This window comes from Clarias gariepinus, chromosome 18 (assembly GCF_024256425.1).
Source record: "Clarias gariepinus isolate MV-2021 ecotype Netherlands chromosome 18, CGAR_prim_01v2, whole genome shotgun sequence".
NCBI classification, from domain to species: domain Eukaryota; kingdom Metazoa; phylum Chordata; class Actinopteri; order Siluriformes; family Clariidae; genus Clarias; species Clarias gariepinus.
The window spans coordinates 13,742,471-13,760,855 of record NC_071117.1 but is presented as its reverse complement, the minus strand read 5'-3'; the positions used below and the strand labels follow the sequence as shown (position 1 = coordinate 13,760,855).

Genomic DNA, 18,385 nt, shown 5'->3' with positions numbered 1-18,385 from the left:
TGTAGGAAATTATATGCAGGTATAAGTTCACAGATTTTAATGGCTTGTTACAGCAGCATATCCACTGTCATCTATTAATAAACTTGTTAATCATCTTGTTCCTGAAATGTGGTGAAAGATCAAACATCTTTATTAATTTTTTTTTTAATACAAATGAATTGCAAATGTGAATCACAAACACGCATCACATTAAATAACATTAGAAAATCTTGTCCAGAAGTAGATTTCAAAGAGAGATAACACTGAATTACTGTGAATTATAATTTCTGTTTATCCAGTGAGTCAGAATGGTATTTATTATTATTTCTTTTAAATAGTAATTTACAGAAAATATTGAGAGTGGCTATACAATAATACTTCACAGCTGAATTCTGTTAAACAAAATTCAACTGGTCATAATCCCATATTATTGTAATTAAAAATAAATAAAACAATAATAAATTTTGATTTGTGTTTAATGTTAAACAGCACCATCTCCAACATCGTCTTGTTAAGACAGGAAACACAACCAAGTCACTATTTTTTTTATCACCAAGTGCCATTTTCAATGGCAGCCTTTTTGGACAGCTGGAATTAAAGGGATAGTCGATGTAGTAGATCAGTTGAGAAATATTTGCTGTCTGAGGTTCTCTTCTTTAGTTCCTATTTTTTTTTATTTATTTACCTTCAACTAGATAAAAGACATTATGTATCTCACCCAAAATGTTTTGTATGATTAGATATCTGAGCAGGCATTAAACTTTAAATCCACAGTTCAAAGTAGACCTACACTGCCTGGCCAAAAAAGAAAAAAAAAGTATAATAGAAAATGATTTCCTTCAATCACCTTTATCTTTGTTTATAACACATAATTTGGTGTCTAGTTCATGCGTAAAAATTATTACTATGGTCATTCGGGTCATCAGCCGACTTTGTTTTATTGCTGCTTAACGTTGCTAAAGTCTAGACCTGACCAACTAGCAACCCCAGATCATAACACTACCTCCAGAGACTTGTACAGTGTGCAATATACATAATGGGTGCATCGCTTCATGTGCTTCCTTTTTTACCATGATGCACTCAATGATCTGGATTCAAGTCAGTTTGATCTTAACATTTTTCCAATTGCTCCAAAGTCCAATCTTTAACAAACTGAATCCTTTTTACTGATCAGCCTTACTAAGAAGTGTTTTTCTTATGACCACACAGCTGTTTTGTCACAATCCATTATTTTCTCATTAGATTGTGAGGATGGAAATGCTCCTACTTTCACTATTAATCATAGCTGTTGATTTTTTTTTTTACCATGCACAACTTCAAAAAGTGTTTAATTAATTTCAGTTCATGATTTTTTTGGTTGATGGTACAGCACAATCCTTCCTGGTTTTGATAATGTATTGAAGTTCCGTCTTAACCCAGTTCTAGTCATTTTAAATCTCCTTAGTTGTTTACTTTGCTTGATGCAAAGGCAATAATTTGACCCTTATGAACTTTTTTTTTTTTGGCCAGGCAGCGTATATTATCTACAGAACATCCAGAATAATACATCATTTAAGTTAAAAAGTGAGACCACGAGTTTAAAAATTATATTCTGTCATAGAAAAAAAAAAAGATAACGTCTTGCTGACATTTCTAAAGAACTGGAAGTGATGTGAGGCAGATGTTTACAGAAAAGATTGTGGATGAGATGAACTTTTAATGATTCGTCAGTTACGCTTGCAGCTCCAGTGCAAAACTGGAGGACTCGAAAATCAGAAAACAAATACACGTATGGCTAAGGTAATCGACTGCAATTGCAAAAATGGAAAATTGTGTACAATTTAGTCCTCACCAAAGTACTTCCTTAATGACAGTCGTATAATTTACAATTCTAACTTGAAGTTGTTATTAATTATTAATAAATAACTTCCTGCTGATTATTAGCAGTGACACTAAAAAGCTGGTTATGTTGCATGCACAACAAGTTCTAGCTAAAATAATTAATTCAAAAGGTTTCGGTTTTTGTCTTTTGAATTCTTTACAAATGCAGTACCAGGTCGTCTGGTAAAAATTAAAATGTATATACTTTCCCCTTTTAGCAGAACATATTCAATGGCTTCTTCTTTCTTTTTTTTGGCGCTGGAGCTATAAAAAGCTAATGTAGCAAATGATAATGGAAGTCTGTCTTACCCATGCATAATTACATTTTAAAATATATATATCCAATACCTTCAGTAAGTGCTTTGGACAACATAGTTCACCCAGCAATACTTTTACTAGATGGCTGTATAACAAGGACAAGAACAGAACATACAGCTTTTATGCTCCAATCTGCCTTTAACAACTATGGCTGACAAAGAAAGCAAAAACAAAACAGGCTTTGAATAGCAGAGATACTCTTGCCGTTAATCAGAGCGACAGAAGCCTCGTGTATGCAAAAAAGGGTGGATAGCGCTTTCTACTTTCTACTGTCATGTAGTTCGATAAAACCTACTACTGTATTTTCTGGAGTGTAGTAGATGCCTGCAAGTCATTCGGTCTCCTAAATAAGCATTTACAGAATGGATTGGGTGACTTTGACTTCCCTTACTTATCTACATGTACAGTATTAGCCTTCTGCACAAAAAAATTGTGCAGCCTAATTTTTTTTGCTTGATTATTCCTCCAACTGTAAAGTCCCATGAGAATAAAACTATTCAAACAACAAATTAATCCACAACTATGTCTAAATACATGTCTTTCATCATCATCATCGCCACAATGTGCGTTTATTATTAAGAATGTGCAGTGGAGGTTGTAGAGGGATGACGAGGCCAGAGAACGCGAGCCCTGAGATAACACTGCACCGCCTTGCGCAACCATCTTGGCTCTATTTTGCTAAAGTTGGCAGGAAACGGTGTCAGCAGCTTCAGAGGCTCCTCGCCACCCAAATACAGAGCAGGTTGAGAGGAAGTGACAGCACAAGCTCCAGAGAGTACTTCACTTTTTCACAAGTCTGCCAAAGTGGTCTCCACGTGGTGTTTGTTTTATTTTGGATTTTTTTCCCCAGTCGCTGCAGTTCCGTGTCAGTCTTCTTCACCCTCTGCTCTGCCCTGTGGTGCTCAAGCTCAGTGCTGGAGCAGGAAGTTGGTGGCCATGTTAATGTCGTTGTTAGATGCTCGGAGAGCTTCCTGAGCATCCACTCTGGAGAAACCCATCTCCATCAGCCTCGCCACCTGGATACCAAGAGAAATTAAGTTTTAGGAAGAATTATGGAAAACTTCAGATTTTTTTTTTACCACTAGCAGAGTTAGCAGTGTTGTAAAAATATGCAAACAAATCAAATCAATGAACCTAACCCTGGGAAGTTTCATATTCTTAGTCCCTTTTGCGTGTTATTGTTTGGCGATATCTTTTTATTTATTTATTTTTTTTAATGATAAACAATTGCATGATTCTAAAATCCAGGGTGTACACTAACTGCATGTATAAACAAATTTTGCTATGCAAACCTATTTGTGTAGCTAAAAAATATAACAAAGCAGTTAAGCTTAATCATTTAGCTTTATAACCTGTATAAAACTGGGACACCTTTTGTAATCACTGAGAGCGAAGATTAACCCTGTCCTCTATGCTGTATTAATTTAATCAAACCATTCAATTCCTGCAAATTTATTAATTTAAATCAACCCTGGTTTTCACTTTGAGCAGAGATTGAGCAGCAGGAGTTTATAATTCATTACACACTCACAAATGACTCAAGACTTCTTTCTCTCGGCGTAATTTCTTAACCCGACATGCAAAATATGAGACTGGAGAATCTGAAAACTTCACTGGAATTGTGATTATGTTATTATAGTTTTTTTTTTGCCCATGTGTAGACATTTGTAAGTCAAATGTGGAAGTAAATCTGCCACATAGTAAGATGGAAATCAGACTTTGAGGGAAATTCCTACACTTTCACACTCATATCTTTCAAACCTGCTAGACATTATTCATTTTAAGAACACTTTCACTTTTCTTTTTGACGCATCAAACTCGGGCGAGACATTAAAGTGGCCCTGATGCGTTCTACTGTATATATGCTAAATATATACTTTACCCTCTGTTAGGGATCACCCTGACTACACGTTATCATCACAACTTCTCCAAAGATGCCGGTAAATAGCACAAAATAAACTAATGACATACTAGTTCATCATAGCAACCACACAGGATGTACATTATCAAAAAAAAAAATTTATCAAAGTTATCTTTTTCCTTCTGTGAATGTGTCATAGGTTTGCGGCTTGTTGAAAAGTGAGAGAAATTTAAATTGCACCAATAAGTAGAAAGTACACCAACAGTTGATATACATAGGGGGACTGTCTAAATGTACATTTAGCGTACAACACGGCAAAACTATCAGACACAATGATTTAATAATATACTTAGATATTTTTCTCTTTTTTTATATAATTTAAACCCCTTTATGCCATAATGTAGCTGATTGGCATGTCACCATATTCTAATTTGTTGAGATAGTGAATTGGTGCTTTTTGTTAAATGTGTGCCTAAATAATCACAATAAAAAAAAAAAAGACTTGATCTACTTTGGTCTGTGTGCAATAAATTTATTTAATACATGAGTTTCACAATTTGAGTTAAATTACTGAAATAAATGAACTTTTCCACAACATTCTAATTTATTGAGATGCACCTGTAATACTATATTTTGAAATTGTCTGTTACAGGATGCGTTTATGAAAGGAGTTTCCAGTATCAGCCTTAGTAACAGTTGCCACAGTAGAGTTTTTAGGGCAAAAAAAAATTTCTCTCTGTAACATGACAAGCTGATTTAAAAAAAAAAAGTTTTTTGCCCTGTTAATTTCCACAGAAAGAAAAAAGTGATGTCAAAGAAAAATCTCTATGTACAGCTTGTATAAAGTATGAGATGAAAAACGGCATCCTATCTAGCAAATGTTCTACAACATGAAAAATAAGTATAAGCGTTTAAAATAGTTGTTCATCAATAAATGTTTAAAAAAAATAAATAAAAAAATTACAATTGCTACACATAAATACAAATGACTTACATTGTGGTACTATTTTCATGCAATATCATTTATTATGTGTAATTTCTCATATATAGAAGAGGAACTTCTTTAGGATCCTATATGTCACAGAAGATAGGACTCACTTGCATTCTCTTTATTTTAATACCGGCATTTATTTATTCACCATTTTAAATGTCATTTACACTAGCAGTTTGTAATATTTAAACTCCTTTGGTGTTTACAAAATGATCTGCAGTTGCAAAACACTGTCAAGACTTCCCCTGTTCTCACAACCAGCCCTACCGCTTTCTTTTGAACTGACATGATTGTGAATCTAATTGAGCAAAATGACCCAGCTGTATTTTTGCCCCTGTACACCAACACAATGGATTTTAAATGAAGCAATCAAAATGCGATTGAAGTATAGACTTTCAGCTTTATTTAATGCGATTGAAGTATAGACTTTCGGCTTTATTTTTTAACAGTATTGCATTTTTTTTTTACACCATTCCTCCATTTTCACAGGCTGAAAAGTAATTGGACAAACTGGCAATCATGAATATTAGGATTGGTTTTAATTTAAAAGTTGCAAAGACTGTGCAGACAAGAACTGATTGTAGTCTGGAAGGCATAGAAATCACAAAATGCTGACTTTCCTCTAAGCTGCTGTGCCAGGCTTTTACTTTATTTACGTGTGGGTTTTTCTTCATTGAGCCAGGCTTTTACATTATTCACATGTGGGTTTTTCTTCATTCACATGTGGGTTTTCTTCATTGAGTTTTGCAGGAAATATCAGCTCATTTACAGTACAGTGAAACCTCAGATTGCGAGTAACGCGGTTTGCAAGTGTTCCACAAGACGAGCAAAGATTTTTAATAAATTCTGCTGGAAAACGAACAAGCCTTGGTTTACGAGTACCGAGTATCATGTATCACGCATGCGCTTCTTGTTTTGACGCCGAGCGTCACGTGATAACTGAGCCAACGTTTTTTTCTCTCTCTTGTGCTGCGGTATTATGGGTAATCGTCTCCCCTGCTGGGTCTTAGTGCCCGTCTCTCACTGGTATAATTAACATCTGTGCACGCGTGCTATAACACTGTGACCATGTGTGCGCGCATAAAACATGTTTTATTTTGTGTCTGTATGCGTGTGTGGTACAGCGCACATGTAAAGCAAAAGCAAGTCTTATTAGAGAGGTTACAGATCCATTTTTTATCTCTGCTCAAGGCTTAGCCTGCTCTTTGTATCTGTGTGCACACGCGTCAATGGACACTGTTTTAAAGGTAAAGTGCAGGTTAATTTGTTTTATTTTTACTTAATATTTAGTGTTAATTATTTTTATGTATAAATTTTTTTGGGCTGTAGAACAAATAATTTGAGTTTCCATTAATTCGTATTGGGAAATTCGATTTGATTTATGAGTGTTTTGGAATACGAGCCCGCTTTCGGAACAAATTGTGCTCGTAATCCAAGGTTACACTGTAAGAAAATTTCTTTGCCTCATGAAACTTGTGTTTTTTTTTTCTTTTGCATTTTGTGTCATTATCTGTACTGTAAAACAGCATTTGACTTAATTTGAGCATAAAGTATAGCTCTATACACTTCAAAAGACCACTTCCATCTGCAAACACACTAATGACATAGCCATACATGTACATGGCCATATCATTACACTGCCTCCACCATGTTTAATAGATAATGAGCTGTGTGTTTCTTCCAATCACAGTTACAAACAAACTTTTGATAAAATTGACAAAAAAAATACCACTGTGATTATCTTTTTGCAAAAAATTAAATATATATATATGTACATTTCATTTTGGTATGGTATTGTGGTATGGTGGTATTTTTTTTTGTCAATTTGCAAATTTTATCAAAAGTTTGTTTGTAACTGTGATTGGAAGAAACACACAGCTCATTATCTATTAAACATGGTGGAGGCAGTGTAATGATTATATATATATATATATATATATATATATATATATATATATATATATATATATATATATAGTAATTAAATTCCGTCACTGCACGTGCCCCACATGTTCTCTGGAATTATTACTTCTTGACACACATTTTTTTTTTTATGTCTGAAGGTATAGATTTTATTAAAATGAGAGAATGCTTAAACAAAGAGGTTAAATGGTTAAAGTTATGAAAAAATATCGCTAGAATAACCCAGAAAAATAATTATTAGACTACTATAAATAACTAAAACTTAAGCCCTTAGTGTTTAAATAATGGCACAATTACATATCATGATTTTAATTTTGTGTGGTTAATTGTGCAGCAAGTGGCATGGTGTGTAATGATTAGCGATGTGGCCTCGCACCGCCAAGGTCGAGGGTCCTATGTATCCGGTTTCCTCCCACATTCCAAAAACATGCAGATTAGTCTAATTGGCATTCCAAAATTCTCGGTTGTGTGCGCGTGCGTGCTCTGTGATGGGTTGGCAGTCTGTCCAGAGTGTTCCCCACCTTTTGCTTAGAGTCTTGTGTGATAGGCTCCAGCCCGCTACTTGTGGTTGCTGATGAACTCAAGAGAGCTTTTCTCCTTTTTAAAAACGTCTCCATATTTCGGATATCTCTCTGATGAGTCTGTTTTTATTCACCAATTTCTCCTGACCTGCTTCACATGGATTAGCAACTCATTGGATTTTTAGCTTCTGAACTTCTAATAAAAATAACCAACTGTCTATCAAACTACTTATCAGTCAGTTGTCCAATTACTTTTGAGCCTGTAAAAATGTAAGGACTTTGTTTAAAATTTTTGTGTGTATTTGTGTTTGCCTTGACCTGTTCTTCAGCCACTGGTGCGTCCACTGTGTGCGGCTGTATGTGATTCACATTCTGACCTCTGTGTCGCAAACCCGGAAAGAATCGGTTGAGAAGTCCGCCTTGCTGTGGAGGGGAAGCAAACAAACATTTAAAGTAAAGTGTGAAACAATTGTAACACAATGACACCTCATCACAACTCAGATAGTGTCATTTAGTGCGGAAAGTGTGTCGCAAGCACTAACATTTCCTTCCTTTTTTTAAAATCAGCCAAAAAAGTGACAGACATGCTGTGAGTGTCAGAAAAGTGATCTTGGCCTTATAAAAAAAAAAAAAAGTGAGTGAATTATTAAATAAAATTATAAAAAAGAATCAAGTTTGTCATTGTGCAATTTACATGTACCAAGTCGATGAAATGCTGTTAGCATCTAACCAGACATTCATAAGTGGCATATTTACAAGAAGAAAATGCTGACATCAAGGTTTGGGGCTCTCATGCAGTAAATACATGTTTATGAAGTACAGTTTATACAGAATAGAGTCATGTTCAAATGTTGGTACCCTATCTTCTCTTTCATTTCTGGGATTTGAAAAAAAAAACCCAATCATTTAATTGTAGCGGGGCATATACAACCTCTAACGAATAACATAACTTCTTTATGGTGCCCATTATTATTATTTTTTTTAAAGTGGTATTTCGAGATAAAGTCAGAGAGGCCAGATTGAGGTGGTTTGGACATGTTCAGAGGAGAGATTGTAGAAGGATGCTGAGGTTGGAACTGCCCGGCTAAAGGAAGACCAAAGAGGAGATTTATTGATTTAGTGAGAGAGGACATAAAGTTAGTTGGTGTGAGAGAAGAGGATGCAGAGAATAGGGTAAGATGGAGGCAGATGATTTGCTGTGACGAACCCTGAAAGGGAACAGCTGAAAGACAAAGAAGAAGAAGAAGAATCTGGAAAGGGTTATGAAACCCTTTTCAAAGAATTTGGAGTTCAATATTGTACAGTGAGAAAAAAACAACAACTATGAGCTACATCTCAGATTTTAGAGTCCTCACTGAGAATTTTAAATATTAAAGTCAACTACAAGAAGACTGAACAAGTACGGCTTGTTTGGAATGGTCACCAAGAGAAACCCCTTTTGACTAAAAACAGACACAGAAGCACAGCAGAGGTACACAACTGCATTTAAACAAACCACAAGACTTTTAGAACAATGTCCTATGGACAATTAATACCAAAGTGGAGTTGCTTGGCCTTAATGCTCAGCGTCATTTGAGGAAAACTAAACAGCATTGCAGAAGAGACATAAATGATGAGCTAAAACCAATAAACAGCATCCTTGCAAAAGTGTTCTGCATAAGTATATATGCATATATAAGCTCATACGATTGTCTAGATGAGTCAGGACAAGCATTTGGGGACAGCAGCCTAGACCAACGAAAGGTAAAAGACGTCTGTGAGGACCTCTGTCATTCTCTGCACAGGCTCAAAACACTGACCAGGGATACCTTCAGGGTCAGCTACCCTCTGTGCATCAACTCTCTTCAGAGTAGAGCACACTTTAGGGCCTTTTTTTAACATTAGAGACCGGTACACTTGACCCCGAAGAGTACACTTGACCCCGAAGACCGGTTCATTTTGACCACTGTTATTGCAGGCATACAGAAAAGGTGGTCTGGAGCAGAGTACGGTATTCTTGAGCACGGGCTCGAATCAGATATTTAAGCCAACTGCACCTAAACATGACAGTGGACTGCTGTTTATAAAACAACACTGCCAATGCTAATATTAGCACAGAGGCTGACTTCCTTTTTTTCCTTCTCTTTGTGTTTTGTGCTTCTCTTTGTCAGAGAGTGAAAATATACAAGTGTACCCAAAAACAAAGATAAAATAATAATAATGAGAACGGTGGCCAGTGGGGGAATGTGAAGGAGGAACAAATCAATCGTGGAGGAGGAACAAATCAATCAAGTGTGGAACTCCCTCAGAGGTGGAAAGTGAGAATAGCTGCTTAGACGGAAGTAGCTTTGCCTTGAACTTGGCCTGTGTGTACCCCTTTAAAAATGAGGTTAGAAGTAGCTGAACTCATCAGGGAGTGGGGCAAATCTGGTTGGCAGTAACATGCTAGGTGGTTTGAGGTTTGTCATGCCTGAATACCTTACCACATGCATCGGGGTCAACAGAGTCGAAGTGCTCCTCAATCGGCTGTTTGTGTTTATTTTTGGCTTTGAAAAATACTCTCCTCAGATTGGCCCTAGCAACGCTGTAGGCCACCTCGTCTCCAGACCAGAAGGCTGTGTTGTGTGCTTTAAGCAAGCCAAGATAAAATGGAAAAACCTGGACAGTGTTTTTCAGAAAGAGCATTAGGAGTACAACTTCAAATAACTCCAGAAAGTCTTGAGCAAGGCCCCCAATTCCTCTGCGCGTTTAACAAGTGTCCGTTCTTTAGAAGGAAAAGTTTTGTTGATGGGGTAGGTCAGATGCTCCACTACTCTTTACAACTTTGAGCAGGAAAGCATCAGAATCCCAGCATCTGTCCCATCAGAATCTGATATCAGGAGTAGACCACACTGATTTATATTCCTGTTAGCCAAGAACAGGAATCTGAGGCTATCATGGGCACAGACTCACTGAAACTGGATAGCTGAGGAGTTTCTCCCTAGGCAAGCATGAATGAGGCTTTCGGATTAAAATGGGAGGTCTTTTAAAACGGAGGCCTTGTTTAGTTTTTATTCTTACAGTACTGCATTTACACATCAAAAGAGGAATCTACATCACAGAACAAATACACAACTTTCTGTACCTGACTGATGTCAAGGAATGATCTGCATTTTTTACAAACTAAACGTCAGCCTCACAGCATGCAGCACAGCACAGATTAGTGGTGGCCTACTGCTATATCTGCACTCAACAATTTCATGAATAAGATTTATTATAGTGAAGCAAGGACTAGAATATATATACTTTTTTGGGGGGAAGGGGGGGACTTCAGTGATGTTCACATTCAAAAGCAAAAGACATTTTTTCATGCAACATTAAATGTTTGGATAAATGATTCATTAATCTTGCTGGATGAAAAAACTCCAGCTAAATCAAGGGACGTCTACTCTGTTGGTCATTAAGTGAACTACACACTGTATACCGATTTGACAAAACATTATGACCACTGACAGTGAAAAACATTAAATCACATACTATACCCCAACCAACTGGTGATCGTATAATGGGCACCCAAGGCTTACATACTGTATGTTCACAGGGACCGACAGCTAACTGGTCCAGTTCACTGGTCCCACAGAAAAGCCAATGCAGCACAAATCACCTAAAAGTTAATGCAACGTCATCCGAGAAAAGCACCAGAACACTCAGTGCACTACAGCCCATAAGACGATGAGTCGAAGGCTACCTAACTGGTTTTAAAACTCCCTAGATCCCAGTTAAAGTAAGCACCCATGGGATACACTGGACCCTGCAACCCACAGCACCTAATGAACCTGATGCCAGACACCACGGCATACCTCCATAAGCCATGTGGAGACATGCCTCAAGGGGGCAAAGCTGCCCCCGTGGCACATGAAGAACCCAAAATATTAAGGGTTTTAATGTTATTGCTGATCAGTGTATGTCTACACTAGTCAAAGATTAATGAAAATAATGTAATTTAACAAAAATATTTATATCCTATAATCATGCACCTAATTGTGTCCAAATTTATGAATTACCACACCTACGTGGAATCTCCCTATGAGGTTTAAATAGCTCATGTATTCCCATAAAACACAAATAAAACTTGCAATCAAGTTCCCAATCATTTCATATCCACATTCATATTAAGGAAGGTAACTAAAATATAAAAATGAAGAAAGCAAGCCAACATAAATTTATGAATTAAGACAAATAAATTAGATTCAGTTTCCTGCTCTATAAAAGGACGCAGTGCTACAATATGAAGCACAGCAGAGGTACACAACTGTGTATATTGGCTATGTTTGCTACAGCTTCCAGTATATCCCGTGCATTGAAGTTACTCATCAGTTATGTCTCAAGCTGTAATGTGCCATTTACTCCCTAGTGTGTTGTTGCATGACTTCCTATAACACAATATATGTGGGCTGCGCCACTTCTTTTATTCTAAAGGGCTCAGAGGTCTAAGACTTTCCACAAGAAATCAAAGACAGATATAATTATCACAAAATGAATGCACATTTTCTACAGTCTGACACTTTTTCTTTCAGTGAACTGCGGTATATAACATGTGGGTTCTATTTATGTTTGTCCTACTTTAGCTGAAACAGCAGGAGGTCAAAAAAGGGGTCAAAAGTCCTACATGATACGTTAACATCTATGTGAGATTTTTTTACATTTTAGAGAATGTGATTTGAGGTTTGGCCTAACTGGGAAGAGTAACCACTATATAAGTCAAGTTATATATTGCTCATAGTATAAGAAATAAAAACATCAGCAAACCAAAACAAATCATCAATGAATGTTCATATAAAACTTGGGAATTATAATCAAATGATGTTCCCTTATTTAATAGTCACACAATTATCTATTCTTGTGGTTTTCAACAGATCATACATCTTCAACATCTAAAATGCTTACTTAGGTAACATTCATATAGAAACGGTTAGACAAAACACTGCACATTGCAGCAGATTTATCAGATATGAGATCAACTACTGGATATTTCATCATTAGTAACTTCGCCAGCATCCACAACTGCAACATATGCACATGTTGTCAGGAAGTTACACACTTCCTTTTGGTTTGATAGAAGGTGAAAAGTAAAAGCATGCAATACTACTGCATTTTACAATCACGCAAAACAGATTCTTGTACAACAAATTTATATACGGTACATTTGCTAAAAGTACCTGTTGCTGATGGGGAAAGGAGTTTGTAGAAAAAGTTAAATGGTTAAAGCTAGTATACAAGTAATATTATTATTTCATGTTGAAGTACACGTTTAAGTTTGAGTATCCTACGCCTTGTTTACGCCAAATTGTACTTTTTTTGTTGTCAGTCAAATACACACCCTGTCCGGTAATCAGAGAGTGAATCACAGATATGAAATTGAAAAAAGCAGATCGGATAAAGATTACGATTTGTGTTAAAACTCCAGCGTGTTAAATTTCACTTATACCACTTTACCGCTGACATTTTAGAAAATATGTACTAATCCCAGTAAAAATATTAAGTTTAGCTTTGCTAATTAATATTTATTGCTGCAGGTGTTTGTTTACATTGAACAAATAGCTTATTAGTTGCTTATTTTTAAGCAGATTCTTAAATCCAGCACATAACTGTTCATAACTTTTCTACTTAAACTTTTAATTTCACTTATGGTGCAGGTTTAACTTCAGGCAGATATCCAAGTACTGCAAAAGTTTTGCATGATGCTGTGACAAAAATGGCGTGCAGCAAGGTTCTTTTTAATTTGTAATAAGTTGCAGCTTCCTTTGTGGTGTCCTGCCATGGACACAGCCTATGTCAATGTTTATTGTAATGTAGACTCATGAACAAAGATGTGAGAGTGACAGCCAAGGTTTTGAAGGCATAATTGGAACTGGCTAACATCTGTGTTCATGAGTCTACATGCCTTCAAATCCTTGGCTGTCGTTCCGAGTTGTGTCTTTACCCCATTGATGAGTCTTTGTTGTGTTCTTTGAGTCACTTGCGACTGAACGCTCACTTTTTAACAACAAAGTCCCAAAGTGTCCCCTTTTGCTGTAGACTGGTGAATTTCTAAAGTCATTAAAATGACTTTGTAACCCTTTCCAGCTTCATGTAAATCTTGATCTTGATCATAGATTCTCTGAAAGATCTTTTTAAGAGGAAGGGCTTACATAAGTGTATTCTTCTTGTGCGGCGCAGTCTAAGTGGTTTTTAATGAGTCAAAGAAGCTCCAGTCCACACCCCCAAACTCATTTTGTTAATAAGACTCCAGGTGTGCTAACACCTGACGCCAATTTGCTTTTTGAGGACATTAACTTAAGAATTTACATACTTTTTTCCACTAGCACTATGTTTTTTTATGGGTATTAATAAATACATGAAGGATCAGAATTTATTCGTGTTATGTTTGGCATATGATATTTTTTAATACCCCTAACTTAGATAAAGATCAGATTACATTTTATAACAAAAAAAATGCAAAAATCCATAAAATTCCAAAAGGTTTAGATCCTTTTTTTTGCCATTGTACATACATGACGATATCAATGAAAGAGCGAGTTCTGAGAAATGTACAGACAAAACCTTTCTTTAATATATATAGAGATAATTGTATGTTGAACATCTCCTCATGTAATAGATTATACCCAAGCTTTCTTTCTGAAACCTGATCCAGGATCAGTTTTTGCCATATTCTTCTTCTCATCTGACCCATATTGGTATCATCAGTAGATGGACACCGTACTAGATCTGGATCAAACTGGATTTCAAACTAAATCCAAACTTAACCCTTGAACGCGTGCTATAATACATACATAATAATATATATATAATATAATATATATAATTGCTGCTACAATAATCTCACATCTTCTGCGAAGATTTTAAAATGTGGCTCTGGTGATTTGTACTTATTTGTACTACTAGAGCATTAGCGAGGTCAGGCACTGATTTCGAGGTGCAGTAAGAGTTCCAGTTCTTCCCACATGTGTTGGTGTGCAGGACATTCAAGATCTTACACGCCATGTCTTACACTGTGCACATGGGCATTGTCAGGCTGGAAGGATTTGGGGTTTTTAATTTGTCACACTTAACTGATTGAGATAAGTCATTATTTCTTAACTGATTGTCACACCTAACTGATTGTGACCAATGGCAGCAAACAACTGCAGATCAAGTAAGTGTTTGCGATAACTGGCAAAAAATTTTCACATTGCTGTGGAGGAATTTTGGCCCCCTTTTCTTTGTAGAATTGTTTCAATTCAGCTGCATTAAAGGGTTTTTGACTGTTTAAGAATCGTTACATTTTTTTCACGGCATTGTAATGTATAATGCTACAGCATACAATGACCTTATACATGCACTACCGCTCAAAAGTTTGGGATCACTTGCAAAGGAAATTTTGAACTGCGACTTTTATATTATTCTGCACATTGTCTTGCCCATAACTGGACATGGTTTCTACATTCCACTTCAACTCTTCTTTATTTTATTATTTTCTTTTTTATTATTATTTGTACATAAGGTTAATTTTAAATTCTTTTTATAACTAAAGTTTATTTTTATATTCTTCTTCTTATTGGAAAACTCTCCTTTTTTTCTTTTTCTTTTTTAATTTTTTAGGTCATCAGCAGTCGTATAAGCATTTCACTTCATATCATCCTGTGTATGACTGTGTATGTGACAAATACAATTTGAATGTGAAATTTCTCAGTTTTTGTTTAGTCTTTCATTTTCCACATTCTGGGGATTTCAAAATTGTGAAATAACACGTATGGAATTAGGTCATTATGTAACAAAAACAACAACAACAGCAGTCATTTGTTATTTTAAGACACTGAGGTCAGGCTTTCTAGAATAGCTCTTGCAAGAACAGTATTGTCAAGTGCATGTCCAAAACCCATGAAGCACCATGATGAAACTGGCTACCAAAAGGTCATTTAGAGTTACCAGACTCAGACACCACCAATTAACAAACAGCACCTCAGTTTAGAGCTGTTACGAAGACTTTACAAATCATGAGCAGTAGATACGTCTCAACATTAACTGCTCAAAGTAGATTATTACATATTTTGGACGCCTTCAGCAATGTTTTGTAGAAAGAAATAAAAATCAGAAATGACTATGAAGTTAGAAAGAGATCCTAAAATTTTGAGCGGAAGTGTAATTGTGTATTTGCCACTTTGTGGTATTGGTTTAGAAGAGAACCGCATATGGGTGTGATGGTCAACTGCTCAAAATTATTTTAACCATCACGTGAAATGAATGTACAGTCGTGGCCAAAAGTTTTGAGAATGACACAAATATTAGTTTTTACAAAGTTTGCTGCTAGACTGCTTTTAGATCTTTGTTTCAGTTTTTTCTGTGATGTACTGAAATATAATTACAAGCACTTCATACGTTGTATTGACAATTGCATGACATTTATGCAAAGAGTCAATATTTGCAGTGTTGGCCATCAATTCTTGGATTTGGTGGGTTTTTGTTTGTCCACCTGCCTTTTGAGGATTGACCACAAGTTCTCAATGGGATTTCCAGGCTATGGACTCAAAATTTCAACGTTTTGGTCCCAGAGTCACTTAGTTTTCACTTTTGCCTTATGGCACGGTTCTCCATTGTGCTGAAAAATGCATTGTTCTTGACCAAGAACAATGCAACTGTTGTTGGATTGTTGGAAGAAATTGCTGTTGGAGGGTTTTTTGGTACCATTCTTTATTCATGGCTGTGTTTTTGAGCTAAATTGTGAGTGAGCCCACTCCCTTGGATGAGAAGCAACCCCACACATGAATGGTCTCAGGATGCTTTACTGTTGGCATGACACAGGACTGATGGTAGCGCTCACCTTTTCTTCTCCGTACAAGGCTTTTTCCAGATGCCCCAAAAGAGAAGTGGCTTCTTTGCTGCCCTTCTTGTCACCAGGCCATCTTCCAAAAGCCTCACTGTGCGTGCAGATGCGCTCACACCTGCCTGCTGCCATTCCTGAGCAAGCTCTGCACTGATGGCACGCCGATCCCGCAGCTGAATCCTCTTTAGGAGACGATCCTGGCGCTTGCTGGACTTTCTTAGACGCCCTGAAGCCTTCTTAACAAGAATTGAACCTCTTTCCTTGAAGTTCTTGATGATCCTATAAATTGATAATTTAGGTGCAATCGTAGTAGCCACAATATCCTTGCCTGTGAAGCCATTTTTATGCAATGCAATGATGGCTGCACGCATTTCTTTGCAGATCACCATGGTTAACAATGGAATATCAATGATTTCAAGCATCACCCTACTTTTAATATGTCAAGTCTGCCATTCTAACCCAATCAGCCTGACATAATGATCTCCAGCCTTGCGCTCGTCAACATTCTCACACGAGTTAACAAGACGATTACTGAAATGATCTCAGCAGGTCCTTTAATGACAGCAATGAAATGCAGTGGAAAGGTTTTTTTGGGATTAATTTAATTTTCATGGCAAAGAAGGACTATGCAATTCATCTGATCACTCTTCTGACATTCTGGAGTATATGCTAATTGCTATTATAAAAACTTAGCAGCAACTTTTCCAATTTCCAATATTTATGTAATTCTCAAAACTTTTGGCCACAACTATATAAAGTCCCTTAAATGTGATCAAGTCACTGTAACACCCCTAATGCAGCCTCAGTTGGAGATGTTTCATATTAGCAGAACTAAACCTACATTACCATGGTAACTTTATAACTACAGTATAACTATGAAACCATGTTCTTTTTTATGGGCTATGGCTTTTGTCCATTCTCTGGAAGTCCACATTGTGTTGTTAGTTGGGCACATGGGTATTAAAAATGTGTACAGAATCAGTGTTACTTTGTTTTCGTTAATATGAAGGTAAACTTTCTGTTCATGTGTGGTCAGCATGGAATTTCCCCCTGTGGTTAAGAGCTGGTAGACTGATGGAGAGATACAGAGAGAAACGAGGACAAACTGAGACATGAAGCAACTCCTCAAGAGCTGTTATGTTCCTGTGCAATGTGTATGTGTTTCGTGCATCTGAATGCCAGTAAATTAACTAAAGAGCATACCAAGTCAGCAAAACGTAAGCATGCACACGCACACACATCTACATGATTCTACACTGCTGCATTATGATTCTTCACCGCTGCGATATGATAATGACATATGAATGAGTAGGTGTATATGTGTTTCCTAATAAAATGCTTAGTAAGTGCATATTTTTTTGTCTCTGTTAGTAAAATGACCATCATAGATGTAAATTTAAGTAACACATCAGAGGATTGTAGGCAGTACCTGCTGTGGTGGTGGCTGCTGCGCGTTTCTTCTGAGTTGTGCCAGCTGTGAGAGCAGCAGCTGTTGGTCCAGCATGTCCATTCGTTGCTGTCGCTGGATGTCTAACGTTGCTCCCATGCCCACTGGAGCCTCAGCACGTGGCTCTGTGCCTAAGAACACAGGCTCAAGGAGATAAGAGCTGCAGCATGACACCCAATGAGGAACGTACAGGACCCGCTGGAGAGCCAACATGTTACTGTAGTACAGCATGCCTGAGACCTGCACATCAATTACACAAAGTGTGCATCAATCAGGGGTTTTTGGTGTTTTCTAAACAACAGTGCACAAACAGAATTAAGATCTAAGAAACTATAATAGATGTAAAACTTTTTTTTATTGGAAGGCAACACATGCAACATACTTTATTGTTTTATTATTTCATGTACAACCCGAACTCCAGAAAAGTTGAGACGTTTTTAAAATTTGAATAAAATGAAAACTAAAAGACTTTCAAACAGCATGAGCCAATATTTCATTCACAATAGAACATAGAAAACATAAATGTGTAAACTGAGAAAGTTTACACTTTTATCCACTAAATGAGCTCTTATCAAATTTGATGCCTGCTACAGGTCTCAAAAAGGTTGGGACGAAGGTGGGCAACAAATGGCTGAAATAGCAAGAGATTTTGAAAAGATTTAGC

At 36.6% G+C, this 18,385-nt stretch overlaps 1 protein-coding gene across 1 annotated transcript in view; it reads right to left on the bottom strand.

Moving 5' to 3' along the window:
* Positions 1 to 110: 110 nt before the first annotated feature.
* ubac2 (UBA domain containing 2) overlaps positions 111 to 18,385 on the bottom strand; it is a 35,345-nt gene continuing 17,070 nt past the window's right edge. The window contains exons 7-9 of the mRNA XM_053477135.1: positions 17,704 to 17,961; positions 7,772 to 7,876; positions 111 to 3,173 (exon numbers count right to left, since the gene is read on the bottom strand). Of these exons, the coding sequence (XP_053333110.1) occupies positions 3,066 to 3,173; positions 7,772 to 7,876; positions 17,704 to 17,961 (471 nt within the window). The 3' untranslated portion in view covers positions 111 to 3,065. The remainder of the gene's footprint in view (positions 3,174 to 7,771; positions 7,877 to 17,703; positions 17,962 to 18,385) is intronic.